A 15810-nucleotide genomic window follows, 5' to 3' on the forward strand; every position below is an offset into this window, starting at 1 on the left:
AGATCAAAGACTACAGCCTTCAGTATGGATCACACTTCAACATAAAGAAAACAAAAATCCTTACAACTGGACCAGTAAGCAACATCACGATAAACAGAGAAAATATTGAAGTTGTCAAGGATTTCATTTTACTTGGATCTGAAATCAACACCCATGGAAGCAGCAGTCAAGAAATAAAACAACTTATTGCACTGGACAAATCTTTGTAAAAGACCTCTTTAAAACATTAAAAAGCAAAGAAGCCACTCTGAGAACTAAATGGCGTCTGCCCTAAGCCATGATATTTTCAATCGCCTCATATACATGTGAAAGCTGAGCAACGAGTGAGTAAGGAAGCCTGAAGAAGCCTTGATGGCTTTGAAATTCTGCTGTTGGCGAAGAATACAGAGTGTACCATGGACTGTCAGAAGAAAGAACAGATCTGTCTTGTAGGAAATACAGCCAGAATGCTTCTTAGAAGGCAGGATGGTGAGACAGTCTCACTTACTTTGGACATTTTATTCAGGAGGGACCAGTAGCTGGAGAAGGATATCATGCTTGGTAGAGGGTGAGCAAAAAAGAAGAAGACTCTCAATTGAGAGTGGCTTAACAGAAAGCGTTTGGTAGTGTTCGTTCCTTCCTCTTTGTTTTTGAAGAGATTGATGTGGTGTCAGCTCTTCTTTGAATGTTTGATAGAATTCTTCAGTGTAGCCACCTGGTCCTGGGCTTTTATTTTGTCACCAGTTTTCTGACGACATCTTCAATCTCTTCTGTCATGTGTCTCCTTAAATTATCTACTTCTGTTTGTGTTAGTTTGGGTATGTAGTGTTTCTAGGAATTTGTCCATTTTGTCTAGGTTTTCCAATTTGTTGGAGTACAATTTTTCATGGTAATCAGTAATGACCCTCTTTATCTCTGCTGGATCAGTTGTAAATGTCACCAATTTCATCTCCTAAATTGGTTATTTGCCTATTCTGGTTTTTTCCTTTTGCCAGTCTAACCAGCTATCTATCTATGGATCCTTTCAAAGGACCAACTTGGGGTTTTACTGATTCTTTCTATTGTTTCTCTAATTCGTTTATTTCTGCCCTGATCTTTATATGTCCTTTTATTCTGGTAGCTTTTGGCTTTATTTTGCTCTTCCTTTTCTATTTGTTCAAGTTGTCGCTTTAAGTTAATGATTTTGGATCTTTCTTCTTTTGGTGCACTGCAGTTAGGTGTATACCAAAAAACCAAACCCAACCCGATGCCATTGAGTCGATTCCGACTTATAGTGACCCTATAGGATGGAGTAGAACTGCCCCACAGAGTTTCCAAAGAGCGGCTGGTGGATCCGAACTGCCAGCCTTTGGTTAGCAGCCGTAGCACTTAGCAACTCTGCCACCAGGGTTTCCGTTAGGTGCACGTGTATTTATAATTGTTATGTCTTCTTGCTGGATTGACTCTTTTTAGTATTAAGTAATAGCCTTCTTTATCTCTTGTAAAAGACTTTGATTTAAAGTCTATTTTATCTGATATTAGTATGGCCACACCTGCTCTTTTGTGTTTGCAGGTTGCATGAATATTTTTCTCTATCCTTTTATTTTCAGTCTGTTTGTGTCCTTATATCCAAGGTGTGTTTCTTGTAGACAGTAAAAGGGTGGACCATATTCTTCTGTCCATTCTTCCACTCTCTGTCTTTTCCATGCAGCATTTAGATCATTTACCTTTAAGGTTATTACTGAAAACAAAGTGTCTACCTCGCTCATTTTGCTATTTGTCTTTTGAGTGTTATGCATCTTGTGTGTTTTTTTTTAATTATGATTTTTCTGTTTTTGTTTGTATTTGGCTGCTTTTTTGTGATGACTCCTTTTGCCAGCTTCCTCCTTCTGAATGTTTCTTCTTGGTGATTTCTTAGTGGTTACCACATACATTACAAAACACACAAACGTAACAATGTTTAATGTATGATTAACTGTTAACATGCGACCTTCACGTAAAAAATCCATTCCTGCTATGTTCCTCTCCCCCTATTTCTGTTGGTATGTCTCCATTAACATCAATATACAACCCATATTTGATAAGTTTACTTTGTACTTATTTCTTGCAAGCTTGATGCTGTATTGTTTGCAGGATTTAATCATTGACTTTATTCCCTGAAGGTATCTCATACTTGGTCCTTACGATTGTCCATGCTGTTGTGATTTCTGAGCTCTCACTTTCTTATTTTAATTCTTTTTTGATATGTATACATACGAGTATTTATTTAATGCGTTTGCCTTTCCCTTTGTACTCCTCCCTAGAATAATATTTGTAAGCTGGTCTGGTGCTGGCAAATTCCGAGAGCTTCTGTTTTTTTCGGAATGTGTTGATTTCCCCCTGGTTTTTGAATGACAACTTCGCTGGGTAAACAATTCTTGGTTGGCAATTGTTCTCTTTCAGTATTTCATATCTGTTGTTCCACTGTCTTCTGGCCTCTAGGGTTTCCAGTGAGAAACACACACTGATTCTTATGAAAGTCTCTTGCTATGTATGTTATATCATGTTTTTCTCTCGCTGCTTTCAGAAATTTTCTCGTCTTTGGTTTTCAGAAATTCTATTTGGATAGGGTGTGGAGCCGATCGCTTTGTGTCTCTTTTGATTTGGGTTCGTGTAGCTTACCGTATTTGCAAGGATTGGTACTCTGTTCAGATCTGTGAAATTCTGATTACCTCTTGGAAAATTGTTTCTATGCCTTTTCTTCTGTCATGATGTTCTGGGATTCCAACAACTCCAACGTTAGATTTAATTGAATCCTGTATTTCCTTTTGGGTTTGTTCACTTTTCTTTGTTCTTTTCTCCTGTTTCTCTTGAGACTTGGTAAGTTCAGTTATTTTGCCTTCTAGTTCATGAACAGACAGCATTCTGTCTGCTGTCTGTTCAATTCTATTGTTGAGTGTTTCACTTTTTCTAATTCAGTCGTTTTATTCTTCAGTTCCAGTAGTTTTTTTTTTTTTGAAGTTTTCAATTTCCACGTCGAATCTCTCATTCTGTTCCTCCATTTGTTTCCTGATCTCCACTAGTTTGTTTTCTGTTTGCTTTTCGCTTTCTTTAAATATATTTATCACCACAGTCTGAAAATTTTCAATTCTCTGCATTATTCTGGCCTCCACAGGAAAAATTTCCTCTTCTTCGTTTGGCTTTTGACTAGTCCTTCTTCTCTTGTGATTCTGTGTGTCTTACTATTTTTTTGTTGAACTTGGGCCATTCTGTTATCTTTGTTTTTTTACTTTAAATCTTGTATTCTGGTTTTTGTGGGAAAATTTTCTGATTGAATGCCCTGATGGTATAGGTGGCAAGTGCCTGGCTGCCAACCAACAAGTCCAGGGCTTGCACTCACCAGCTGCTCCATAGAGCAAAGATGTGGTGGCCCAGTTCTGCACTCATAACCCTAAGAATTCCATGGGGCAGCTCTATTCAGCCCCACACAGTCACTACCATAATAGGCGTGGTAATTTCTCCTGATGACCACTAGAGGGCACTCTTATAATTAGTTGTTTTTTTTTTTTAAAGTGCTGCTTCGGGAGTTTTGGATGCTTGGTTTCTGGAATTCAATATGCATGCATGGGTGGGAGGGTTTAAGCTGGTCATAGGTGCTGACGTGAACAGTGGGGTTCAACATTCCTGCGGCGAAAGTGAGGGGCTCTCTATGTCTTTCCCTCATGGGTGTCCCTGCACAGGCTCTCCCACAGCTCCCCACTGTGGGCTGTTGCTCTTTGTGTTGCACTGTCAGTCTGAAGCATTCCCCTCACCCTGCTGCCCTTGCTGTTCCACCTGGTCCTAGGGTCCATCTGTCTTGGGCCTCTGTGAGATTCAACAGCACTCTCCTGCAGCACCACTGTCACCCTTCGCCCCCTCCCAACTGCATGGCCCATGAACTCCCATGGCCAATTTGCACAGCCTTAAAAATAAATCAGGCTACAGCTTCCTCAGATTAGCACCTTTTCTGTGTTCCCTGTTTGGGGTGTTGCCCATCCCTGTCCCAAAATGGCTGTCATGAGCGAGTGCTCCTCATATTAGCAGGTAGGTTCTTTTCAGCTTCTGTGCTGTCCCCACTCCTCCTCTCCCCTGCTCCTGAACTCGCCCCAGCTCTCCAGCACCTCAGCTGCTGTCCAGAGTTCTGCGATCTCAGTCAGAGCTTGTTTTTATTCGTTGTTCAGTGGGTTAGTTACTGGGGAGTAAATGGGAGCCTCCACTCACTTTGCCATCTTGCTCTGCCTGCTATCGTTCAATATTTTGCCTACAGAATCCTTCAATATTGCAACCTGAGGCTTGCATTTGTTCTTCAGTTTTTTCAGCTCAAGAAATGCCAAATGTGTTCTTCCCTTTTGGTTTTCTAACTGTGGGCCTTATTACTCTGCTCAAAATCCTGTGTTGGCACCCCTTTTTATTCAATATAGAAACCAAAGCCTGTACAGTGGTCTATAAGCCCTAATAATCTGCTTCTGCTTTAGCCCTCTGATCGCATCATGTCCTACTCTTCATTCTGCTCTTGACACATTGGCTTCCTTGCTGTTCACTGAACATGACTGCCACCCAACCACCCCAGGGGATGTGCATTAACTATTCCCTTTGTTTGGAACACTCTTGTCCTAGATATACTATGTCCTTCATTTTCTTCAAGTCCAGGATCAAATATCACCTTCTCAATGCAGCCTACCAGCACCCTGCCTGTGTCCACTTGCACAACACTTACTATGTTTGAACATATAACATACTCTATACTATGATAATTTATACTTTTTATTTATTGTCTGTCTCCCTTTACTAGAATGTATCCTCCATCATGGCAGAGATCTTTGCTTTATTCACCAATGCACTGCTTAGAGTAGTCTGGCATGCATAAAGCACTCCAACATATTTATTAATTGAAAATATCATAGCAGTACACTTGGCTTTTCTACCTGTGACCATAGATGAACTCTTTTTTAAAAAAAAACCTTTAATTTATTGCTGTTGTTGAGAATATACACAGCAAAACATACACCAATTTGACCATTTCTATGTACACAATTCAGTGACATTGATTCCATTGTTCAAGTTGTGCCACCATTCTCGCCCTCCTTTTCTGAGTTGTCTCTCCCCCATTAACATAAACTCACTGCCCCCTAGGGTTCCTATCTTTTGAGTTGCTGTTAGCACTCTGATCTCATATAGATAGATCTTAAAAGAGCATAACGCTCAAGGCAGACATTTTCTTACTGGTTAAGCTAAACTGCGGCTTGGTTTTAAGAGGACTTCAGGGGATATTTTGGTTTAAGGTTTACAAATTATCTCAGAGCAATAGTTTCAGATGTTCACCCAGCCTCTTCGGCTCCAGGAAGTCTGAAGTCTATGAGAACTTGAAATTCTGTTCCGCATTTTTTCTTTTTATCAGGATTCTTCATTAGAATCTTTGATCAAAATGTTCAGTAATGGTAGCCAGGCACCATCCAGTTCTGGTCTCACGGCAAAGAAGGCAGTTGTTCATGGAGGTAATCAGCCACACATTTTGGATGAACTCTTAATGCTTCTCTACAGAAACAACTTGTATGCTGACTCTCGGCCTCTTCCATCTCAGTAATTTTGCTCCTGCAATTGTGCCCTTTCACTTGTATCATCTTTTTTTCTCCCTTCTACCACATCATCAAAACCAGCATGTACATATCTTTAACCACATTCCCTTGATCCAATATATTTCAACTGCTACTGTCCCATTTCTCTGCTCTTTTTTTAACAGTAAAACTAGAAAATCATCCATATTCACTGTCTCCACTTGCAACATTCTCATTCTGTAACTCAGCCTCTCACTTATCTTACTCATAATAAATCCAGGGGCTCATGGCTCAGTCCAGTCTGTCCCCCACTGCACCTCTGGCTCTCTCCCACTACTCTCTCCTCACTGCCTCAGCTCCCATCATGCTGGCCTCTGGCTGTTCCACTTCCGATTTCCACACTAGGGAGGATTCCAAATGCTACATTACGAATTCTTTATTTAGTTAAAGTTCTTCATTTCTGTACAATGAACAAATCTCACTGAAGTGGTTACTTTCCTGAGGCACTTCACTTGCATAGCCTATTTTCTTACCTTAACCGGAGAGCGTGTCATCATCTCGCCGGAGCCACGAGGGAATATTCGAGCTTGGGCAATCATTTCCAACACGCTAGTTTTCCCAGCACTCTGATCTCCAACGACAACAACCTGACCACAAAACAAGTAACAGTCACTCGTATTTTTCTGACACAAAAAATGCTCTGAGATATTTTAGTCTTTTAAAATATCTGCTGTTAAAGAAACGATTTTAAAAATATTATCAATGAAAAAATGATGGTTGATATGCACACTGAAAATATAAGAAGCAAAGTATTAATTGGATCCATTTTTATAGCCAAGATTATTTAAATAACCTGTGTTAATTAAAACCATGATTTCTAAAATCAGATTACTAATTTTCCATAATTCTTTTCGACAGCTAGTTTATGCTTAACAAGGGCATATTTTCAATTCTATGAGGGTGACTTTCACTCATGCCTAATTTAATTCGCTATTCAGGTATTTTAATTCATGAATATCGTAAATATGTAATGCCAAATATTTGATAGCCTTCCTTTGTAACAGATAAATGTAAGGAAACCAACAGACCAAAATGAAGAGTTATAGTCAAAAATTCAGTGCCTAAGACATCAACTACAACACATGAATAAAATTATGTAGATTATAAATATATTTGCATTTATACTTAAAAATCTAAAGTACATTTTTTGCTAACAGTTAAGTTTACTATTAATATTTTCCTTACTCGTGGCAGATGGTCTTGTGTATTGTAACTGGCATCATAATCAGAGAGAACATCAAGAACTTCAGAATACATGTCAATCAAAGATTTCTGTAAAATTTAAAAGAATTGATAACGTAAAGCAGTGAAGACATTAAAAATAATACCACACAGGTATCAAGAAAAAAGCAGCTGATAAATTCAAAGCTTTTCCATAATCACTGTAGTTTTTTCTAATTACATAAATATTCATAGTAAAAACTTAAATACTACAGAATAAAATTCCATTTCTTCTTACCCAGTTTACCCATAATTATTTAGAGATATCTGATTTAATAAAGGACATTAATTCAGGGTTTCCTAACCTTCTAATTACACAGTAAAAAAGGACAGTTATTAGAAAAAAAAAAAATTTTTTTTTTTTTTTTTATTAGAAGCTAGTATTAAATGCCCAGTAGAAGGTCGGTAACACCAAAAAGGCCAAATAAGGGGTCAGAGAGCCAACTGACCAGGAAATCATCCTCTCCCAAGTTTGGTGTGTAAGAGTGAGAGTGAAAGTGAGCGAGACAGAAAGCTGAAGAGAAGATAAAAGAAAGCGTATTCTGATAACTATCAAGTTAAAATGTGAGCACACCAGAGGCAGATCATCAGAGGCAGACTTCCTCTACTGTTTCTGTGTTAACTAGGTGCCTTGTACATAACAAGCTTCAAGTAAGTATTTGATGAATGAACAAACCAATAAATAGGCCTAAACAGAAAGGGCTACCATTAACCATTTAATAATTAAGAATAAGGAGTTTTAGTTTTAATGCCAAGGTAGAAGCAAAATGAGGGCTTAAGGTTCCTTTCATTTCTTAACACCTAGAATTAAATGGAAGGCAACGCCCGGCCCACTCACCGAAAAATAAATTTAAAAAATTCCATTACCATTTTATTTTAGAGAAAATACTGTTTCTTAGGTAAGCTCTCAATATATACTAATGCTTGGCCATGACTTTCCTCAGTTGCCGCATGCCATACTATTCACCTGTTTCGTGTAACCGTGATTTAAGGTTACAGCTACTACAGCATACTAGGGCTATATGCGCATCTTTGGGCCCTGGCGACTGTGTACGCAAATCCCTTATACTTACGTTAAAAGAATTACTGCAATTTGATTTAACCCACATGGCTTGGTTTAGTGAGGGATAAGATTTACTTTATTGATTATGATTGCCAATGTGCTAGTGGTAACAATACTAGCGAACATTTTTTTTCAAGAATTCTTTAAAATGCCTAAGGAACCTTCTGAAAGAAAATGGTAATTGTTTTTTTAAACTGAAGAAAGTGGCTTAATTGTTCACTGCGAATACAAGTAAGGCAAATGATGATATGTCATATTTAAATGTTCATCAGTTCACAATTCTGATTTTATAGTTGTACAGGTGAAATAAGCCTAAAAATAAACTAGGCATTTCAGAAAAAAATAACTGGTTTAAGACAAGTAACTCTTAAAAGTATGAAGACTTTCATGGGTGTAGTATAAAATGAATGTTTGGAGACTATAACTTGGAAGTGTCTTAATACAAGAAGGGAACTTCCTTCCCCCAAGGACAACAGGATGACAGAACACTAGACAGCATCTTAAAAACTGGGATCCGTGAACACAGGAATTTAAGGGGCAAAGTTCTGAGAATTAGTAAGTTAAATTTAAAATACCTTAAGCTTACTGTGATGGATGCCTTTGTCATCCTTTTGTAATACCAACTTTCTCAATTCTTTGTTCTCCTTTTCTAACCGTTCCAAGATTCTCTGGTACTTCAACTGCAACAAAATAATACAGGCACTATTTAAGAAAAAGGTGAGTTAACAAATTACATCAGTTAAGTCTAGATTAAATCTTCCCCCAAATCCTGAAGTCACATTGCCTGATATTGAAAGTAAAATATTATGTTTAAAAAGCTTCTATGAAAATGTTGAGAATAAAACTAAATTATGACTATTATCTCTTCATGACAAACAGTGAAATTTATCACAATTTTCTATCACAAGTTGGCATTTTCTTCGGAAAATTCTTTGATACTTACATTGAAGAAATTATTTAAAAATACTAAAAATGTAAAAATTTAAAGTGAGTTCCTAAGGTCATTCTATGAAATAATATTTCCTATTTTATCCAACTTTTCAGGCTTCATCAGAGGGACATTCAATAAAAATTCAAATTCTTTCCATTTTCCACATTATTTTATGTTTTAATTAAAATGATATAAAGTGACATGAGCTAACAGTATCTGAGCGTGCATCATGTGGCAGGCCCTTTACCGTGTTACACGCGTTAACTCAGCCCTCACAGAAGCCCCGTGAGGCAGGGGTTATACAGACTAGGAGGTCAGGGATGTTTGGCAGCCCGCCCAAGGTCACCCAGCTAGTAAGTGGTAGAGGAGCAGGGATTGGAATACAGAGCTGGCTGAGTTCAGGGCCTACACTCTTCCAAGTTTTAATTAAGTTTCCACGGCCAGAGAATATAATTTTTAAAGTACTGATATAAAAATAGACTTCAAAAGATAAACCTGCTTGGACAGGTTATTTTGTCAAAGCAGTTGCTTGGATGCTTACTTCTCAAATAAATTTGAGCTTTGCTAATTGGTCTTCCTAGTTTTTACACTGCTATTCCTTATTGAAACATCAATGTTCAGAAAATGACTGTCAAGGCCCAGAGGCTGACAACTACAAATAGCACAAGTCAAAGGGTGGGTACCAATCAGTATATAAGGGTGAGAAGATGGCCACTGGCTCCTGTGTCAACATGGGACCAATTTTGGAGAATCTACATTTTCTGGGGACAGAAACATTCTTTGGGACAGGTACCACTTTGCAGCCATAGAGATGTTTTATTGGGCTGTCCCCCAAAGTGCTACATCAGTAATTCTCAAACTTCAGGATCTATCAGAATTACCTAGAGGGCCTTTAAAGACAATGGGTGATAACAGAGTCTCTGATTCAGTGTAGGGCCCAAGAATCTACATTTCTAACAAGTTTAGAAAGGATAGTGTTGTTACTGACCCGACCAAAAACACAAAATCATTGCTGTCAATTCCAACTCATAGAGACCCTACAGGACAGAGCAGAACTGCTCCATAGGGTTTCCAAGGAGTGCCTGGTGGATTCAAACTGCTGACCTCTTGGTTAGCAGCCATAGCTCTTAACCACTACATCACCAGGGTTTCCGTTACTGCCCCAGAGACCACATTCTGAGACCAGTGATTCTTAACCCTTAGCTGCTGATTAGAATCACCTGTCTTAGAAGCCTTAAAAAAAGATATATGTTGACGCCTAGACTATAGGTGATTCTAATGCATGATCAGGCGTTAGAATCAATAAATAGTAAGGAAATCTCTGACTCAAAAAAATTAGCTATTTAATATCATCCAGATTGCTCCTTGTTTTTTTACCCTTAAAAGAGAAACTTACGATAAGTCTTAACTTCATAAAATAACTTCTTAAGTGCAGCATATCATTGTTATTTAAGCAGAGTAAGAGGAGGGAGTAGGAAGAGGGCAATTTTCACTAGAATGTTACCTATTCATTGCACTGCACTGAACAGGTCTTTAATGATGATTTTAACATCAAACATGAGAAGAGCTTTTCAAAACAGTACCAAATCTATCTTTAGAAAAATACTATCTGATTGGGTTTGAGCTTTAGAGAAGCAAAGGAAATGGGCTCAAGAGAACTCTGTGATAGACTCAACTCAAATTTCATTAACTGTAAATTGCATGCATGGGTTTATACAAGGATAAACCATTCCGACACTTTTTTCCATGGCAGTTTCTCCTTAAAATTATAAGTACATGATTCACTCCAAAATAGGTTTTTACATATAAACAAAACAACAACAACAAAAATCTAAACCCACTACCTCAAGTTGATTCAGACGTGTAGTGACTCTGCAGGACAGAGCAGAACTGTTCCATAGGGTTCCCAGGACTGTGACCTTTACAGAAGCAGACTACCACATCTTTCCCCCACAGAGTGGCTGTTGGGTTCGAAACGCCGACCTTTGAGTTAGTAGCTGAGTGTTCCACTGTGCCACCAGGGCTCCTTACAAATGAGTTAATTCCACAATTACCTGGTTCCTTCTTTATTTCTTACTTCTCAGTTAGCTTTTGCATTTGTATCTACAGTTACAAGGTTCTACCATTAAGCCACCCCAATTTTTGCTTTGTTAAAAAAATTTCCACATTACCAAGGTCACATTAGAGTATAAAAAAATGTCTCTAGTTTTTCTTACTCATTAGAAGTACCTGAGTACGCAGAAGTTCTTCTTGAAGTTGGTCAATCTTCTCTTTGTCTGAAACCTAAATATTTAAGGTAAATTTTTATATAGAACGTACAGTAAGTCAAATTAAAAAAAAATTTAAGAGTAAAAACTACTGACTTTACTTGCATATTTAATCAAAGCAAATTTTAAATCAAATGATTAAGAAAGCATAAACACCTGTATTCATCAATAAAAGTAGCTCAAGATTTCATACCGAGAAGTAAAAACCTAAACAGAAAAGCAGTCGCTTTCCTGTTGCTGTTCCAGTCAATTCCTATAAAAGGCTTGTTGGAAAAGTAAGAGATCAGCACACAAAGCTACTATTTTCTTCCTGGGCTATTTTGTATTAAAGCACAGGGAACGAGATACTTGGAGAAATAAAGCATGGACACTCCTACAGAAGTGTGTTCTGGGAAATCAGATACCTGCTACCATTTGTAGCTCTTGAAAAGCTCCTTGGTAATAGCAGAACTTTTTGGCAAATATTATCTCATCTGTGTTGTTAAGAGGTAAATATGATAAATGCAAAGAAAAACGTATGTTTTCAGAGCTTTAACTGGAGCCATATGGTTGTTTCTGAGCCTGTTCCAGTACAGTATCTGCTGACTCACAATACAGAGAGTGCACCGGTAGCAATGAGCCAAGCACAACAACTAAAGTTGATCTGAACATACAACAAAAAAACAAACAAGTATTATGTAAGCTACTTCAAATTGTCATTAACGCTAACAGTTCTAAGACAAAGTTATCCAACTCCCTCTCTCACCAAAAAAACTGTATTGTATGAGAGGCTTTAAAGTAGTCACAATACAATTCTAAAATACAAAATACAACGATCAATTATAAAGTGGTCAACCAGTGTTGATAAATAAAAAACGATCTCATTTATGACAAATCCGTGTAACTGTAACTCCATGGTGAGGTACAGAAGTTGTCATCCTCAGTCTTTTAAAAAAATTGGCTAATTCCTGATCATCAAAACGTGTAAATATGAATTTACTTCATAGCAGACCAAAATCAAGCTAAAATTCATACATGTTTTCATTTAAATTCTTTTTCATCTTCACTCATTGGCTATTTAAGCAATCAAGACATGGTAGCAAATATTTTTGAAAAATTTTTTAATGATTTGCTTATTGACGTAGACATTAATAAGTCTTGTTCACACTATTGAAAGTTATTTTCAAATCTTAATTCCTATTCCTAATACTTTCTCAAAAATTGCCCCAAAGTTTTACTCACAAAATATAGATGACAATGCTTGCTAGAAATATATTTTTTTTCTTAAAAGCCTATGACTTAAAGTCTCCAAATACAAGGGTAATTAGGAAAAATACGCTAATATAAAACAAGCTTTTATTGTTTTCTCATTCCTATGTAGCAAGCAGAGGCTTGTTGATAAAAGATTCTCATTTCAACAGTGTGTGTGTGTAGAATGAACAAGGATTATTAATCATCTCAGAAAAGGTAGGGAAATAAGCAAGTTGGGGGAGGGAGACCACATCCAAAGAACAAAAACTTGCAGGTCAATGAAGAAAGGAATGACCCCACATTTAGTCATCTGGCATGCCATCCTACTGCAACAGTGTGGTCATAAAGATCTGTTATACAGATTAAATCCCCAATTCACTCTGAAGGGGGCTAAATCTGATTCCCTTTGTTCCATTAAATATTCCTCTAACTGCAGCTAAATGAGCGTAAAATTTATCAATAGTATTAGTATAAATGTTTTAGTTCTGAATGTGAACATTTAATGATTTCATGCAATATATTCTAAAACACTATGAAAATACACATTACATTGGGGGCAATAATGAAAAGTGAACACAATTACACAAAAGAAGTTAGAGTGGTGATTATACGCCAAGGGTCATAAAAGATTCACCTGCTTAGAAATTTGGTAAAATAAAAAGGTTACATAAAAAGTTAAAATGATATAAGGTTATTAGAATATTACAAATGCAATCTTTATGCTAATATTAGTGTTTAGTAATCACGACTGTAAAGATTTTTATAAATTCATATTTTTAGGAGCATATAAATTTATCATTTGCCCTTCTGGCACAACTGTTAGGAATAGCTCAGGCAGAGTTTACCGATACACTTCCTATCTGCTCAGTTTAGTGGAACATAAAAACTAATCTCAATGTTCTATTAAGGACCTATGGTGGTGGAGTTAAGCACTGGACCTAATATTTTCTAGGAAACAAGAGGAAAACCTTTAGGACAAAACAAATATTAAAGATTGATGAGGAGATACTTTTACATATTCTCTTCAGAGAACAGCACACGCTCTTTTTAATCTGTCGCCTATCCTAGGTCTCAACAAGTCATCTGGGTGCTTTTTATTTTAATGCATTCTCATTTTACAGTATTTATTAAAGGCCATGATGCACTTTTCTGGGTAAAATGCAGTCACTTACGACAAGAATAAGTCCACGTCTTGTTGTTTAATATATTCAGACTGTATTTTGAAATTAATTTAAAACTCACCCTGACACAAATGGATATGAATGGTCTGGAAACCAGAGCTTTTCTACAATCCCAGGGCTGTGAAACTGATGGAGAACGCGGAATCCTCCACAGAAACAAGCTACAGCTGAAAGAGAACAACCTTTACTGGCTCCTCCCAAAACCAAGCCTGATTTTAAAAGCTTCAGTAGTTTTTCCTAGGAAGCCACTCTGGCTATTCTGAAACACCGAAGTAGATACATAAAAGACTCGTTTTAAAAAACTCTATGAAGGTGGATATATCCACAGGAGGTGAAACTACCAATGGCAGTTTTAACCTAATCTCTCTATTCCATCTCTTTTGTTCAGAAGATACAGAGACAGTTTATTAGCTGCTACTAATAAGATACTAAAAAATGAAGGCCTACTACTTTTTTCAAGACAGTGAGGGAGAACAAATGATTAAAAAGCAAGCAGCTGTGGTTTTTTGTGCCTCAAGTAAACATCAAATGCCTGGAATAATAAAAATCTCACAAATTAGGATTTTGATCATTATGATGGTGAAGGGCTGGAAGTCATCTGTCCACTAAGTATGGGAGAAGAGGGTAGGATATAGTAAGGAAACTGCGTCTGAGGATAGCAAGGGGCATGATTTCACACACAGTAACTCCAAAGGGAGCAGGAACAAGTCCTGTTTGGTGCTCCACTGAGTGTACCTTAATAGAGAAAACAAACGTAGGTAGTCTTGTCGGGCTCTATTTAACAAATGGAAAAAGGGAGGAATTCAAGGGTTAAGTGGATAATTCAATAAACATTAAAACAGAAATGATATCTCTGACTAATAAAACCTCCAATACCAAACCAAGGGCTGCTGAGTCGATTTCAACTCATAGTGACCCTATAGGATAGAGTAGAACTGCTCCAATTGGGCTTCGAAGGCTGTCAATCTTAACGGAAGCAGACTGCCACATCTTTCTCCTGCAGAGTGACTGGTGGTTTCAAACCACTGACCTACTGGTTAGCAGCTGAGCACTTTAGCCACTGTACCACCAGGGCTCCTTCTGACTAGTAGACCTAAAATGAATATTAACTTTTGGCAATGTAGAAAAACAGCTAATTCATTACTAATATCCTTTCAATTGTCAGATTCAAAAGCACATCTGTATTTCTAACCCATATCTAGAATTTTAAAGTGGCAGGTCTGTACGATTCATTTCAAATTACTTTATTGTTATGGAAAAAAAAAAAAAAAAACACAAGAACAACATGTACCTTGAACTATATTCATACTTCTAATTACAATACCTTGAACTGTATACATATTTCTAATTACAATATCAGAATATACTAGCTCCTCCTTCCCCTTCTTTTTATAACAAAACTACGGTATGGATAGCCCTTGTTCAGCGGTCAGTCTAAACATCCCATTTGTTAGAATATTTAAATGGTTCCCTCAACAGTGTGCAAGACAGGGAATGCTAAAGTACTATTTAAATAAAGTAAGTCCTTCCTTGGCTGAATGCATCTAGTTTAACCAACTGTGAAGACTGTAACTTGTTATTTTCTATTTCCACCTATGTTATTCATTCACTGAAAGCTAAACAATATCCAGGAGTCGATTCCACATCCACAGCCATGGAATTGAGAAAAGCCAGCAAGTGACACTGAAAAAATAAACAGAACTATGATGAATACTTTCAAGTATTAACCACCACCAAAGGGGACAGGTTAGGCAGCAGAATTTTTGCACTACATCAGTTCAACTATAATATTGGTTGATTTAACTGTCAGAACCTACAGGAAGCTAATTAAATACACGACTAATTTTTGTTCTTCTGAATCAAGGTTTGTATATAACTTTAAAACTCTTTTTCTGACCTAATAGATGTAATATAATTGCAGACTTCCAGATCTCAGAGTATAATTTAAAATCACTGCATTCATTTCATTTTGACCCAAGACTCTCATCAGAATATTAATCTTAGGGTCCATGCGATGGGATCATCCAATAGCCAAAATCACATTTTTAAGGACCTCTTCATTGCACCAATAATCAAATATATTTACAGGTTTATGCTGATTTTTTTAGAATCTGTTCTTTGGTGACCAGAATTATATCCCATTTCTGATGTTCAACCTCTCAGTGGTCCAAGACGAAGTATTTCTGCACTGACTGTACTGCTGAATGTGAAAAACTTTATGTAATGAGTTTTTTAAAGAATATAAGAACTATATGTTTTTGTGCAAAGTTAGATCAAAACTTTTTCTTCTGTAAGAAATACGAACATTCCCTGATAATGATATATG

The 15810-nt window shown here is 37.0% G+C and overlaps 1 protein-coding gene across 4 annotated transcripts in view; it reads right to left on the bottom strand.

Moving 5' to 3' along the window:
- OPA1 (OPA1 mitochondrial dynamin like GTPase) overlaps positions 1-15810 on the bottom strand; it is a 99180-nt gene that overhangs the window by 58419 nt on the left and 24951 nt on the right. For all 4 annotated transcript variants that reach the window (XM_023551631.2, XM_010592865.3, XM_010592863.3 and 1 more), the window contains 4 exons: positions 11036-11089; positions 8451-8555; positions 6777-6863; positions 6065-6178 (listed from right to left, as the gene is read on the bottom strand). In XM_023551631.2, the coding sequence (XP_023407399.2) occupies positions 6065-6178; positions 6777-6863; positions 8451-8555; positions 11036-11089 (360 nt within the window). The remainder of the gene's footprint in view (positions 1-6064; positions 6179-6776; positions 6864-8450; positions 8556-11035; positions 11090-15810) is intronic.

The sequence above is a fragment of the Loxodonta africana genome, chromosome 1 (assembly GCF_030014295.1).
Source record: "Loxodonta africana isolate mLoxAfr1 chromosome 1, mLoxAfr1.hap2, whole genome shotgun sequence".
In the NCBI taxonomy this organism is placed as follows: domain Eukaryota; kingdom Metazoa; phylum Chordata; class Mammalia; order Proboscidea; family Elephantidae; genus Loxodonta; species Loxodonta africana.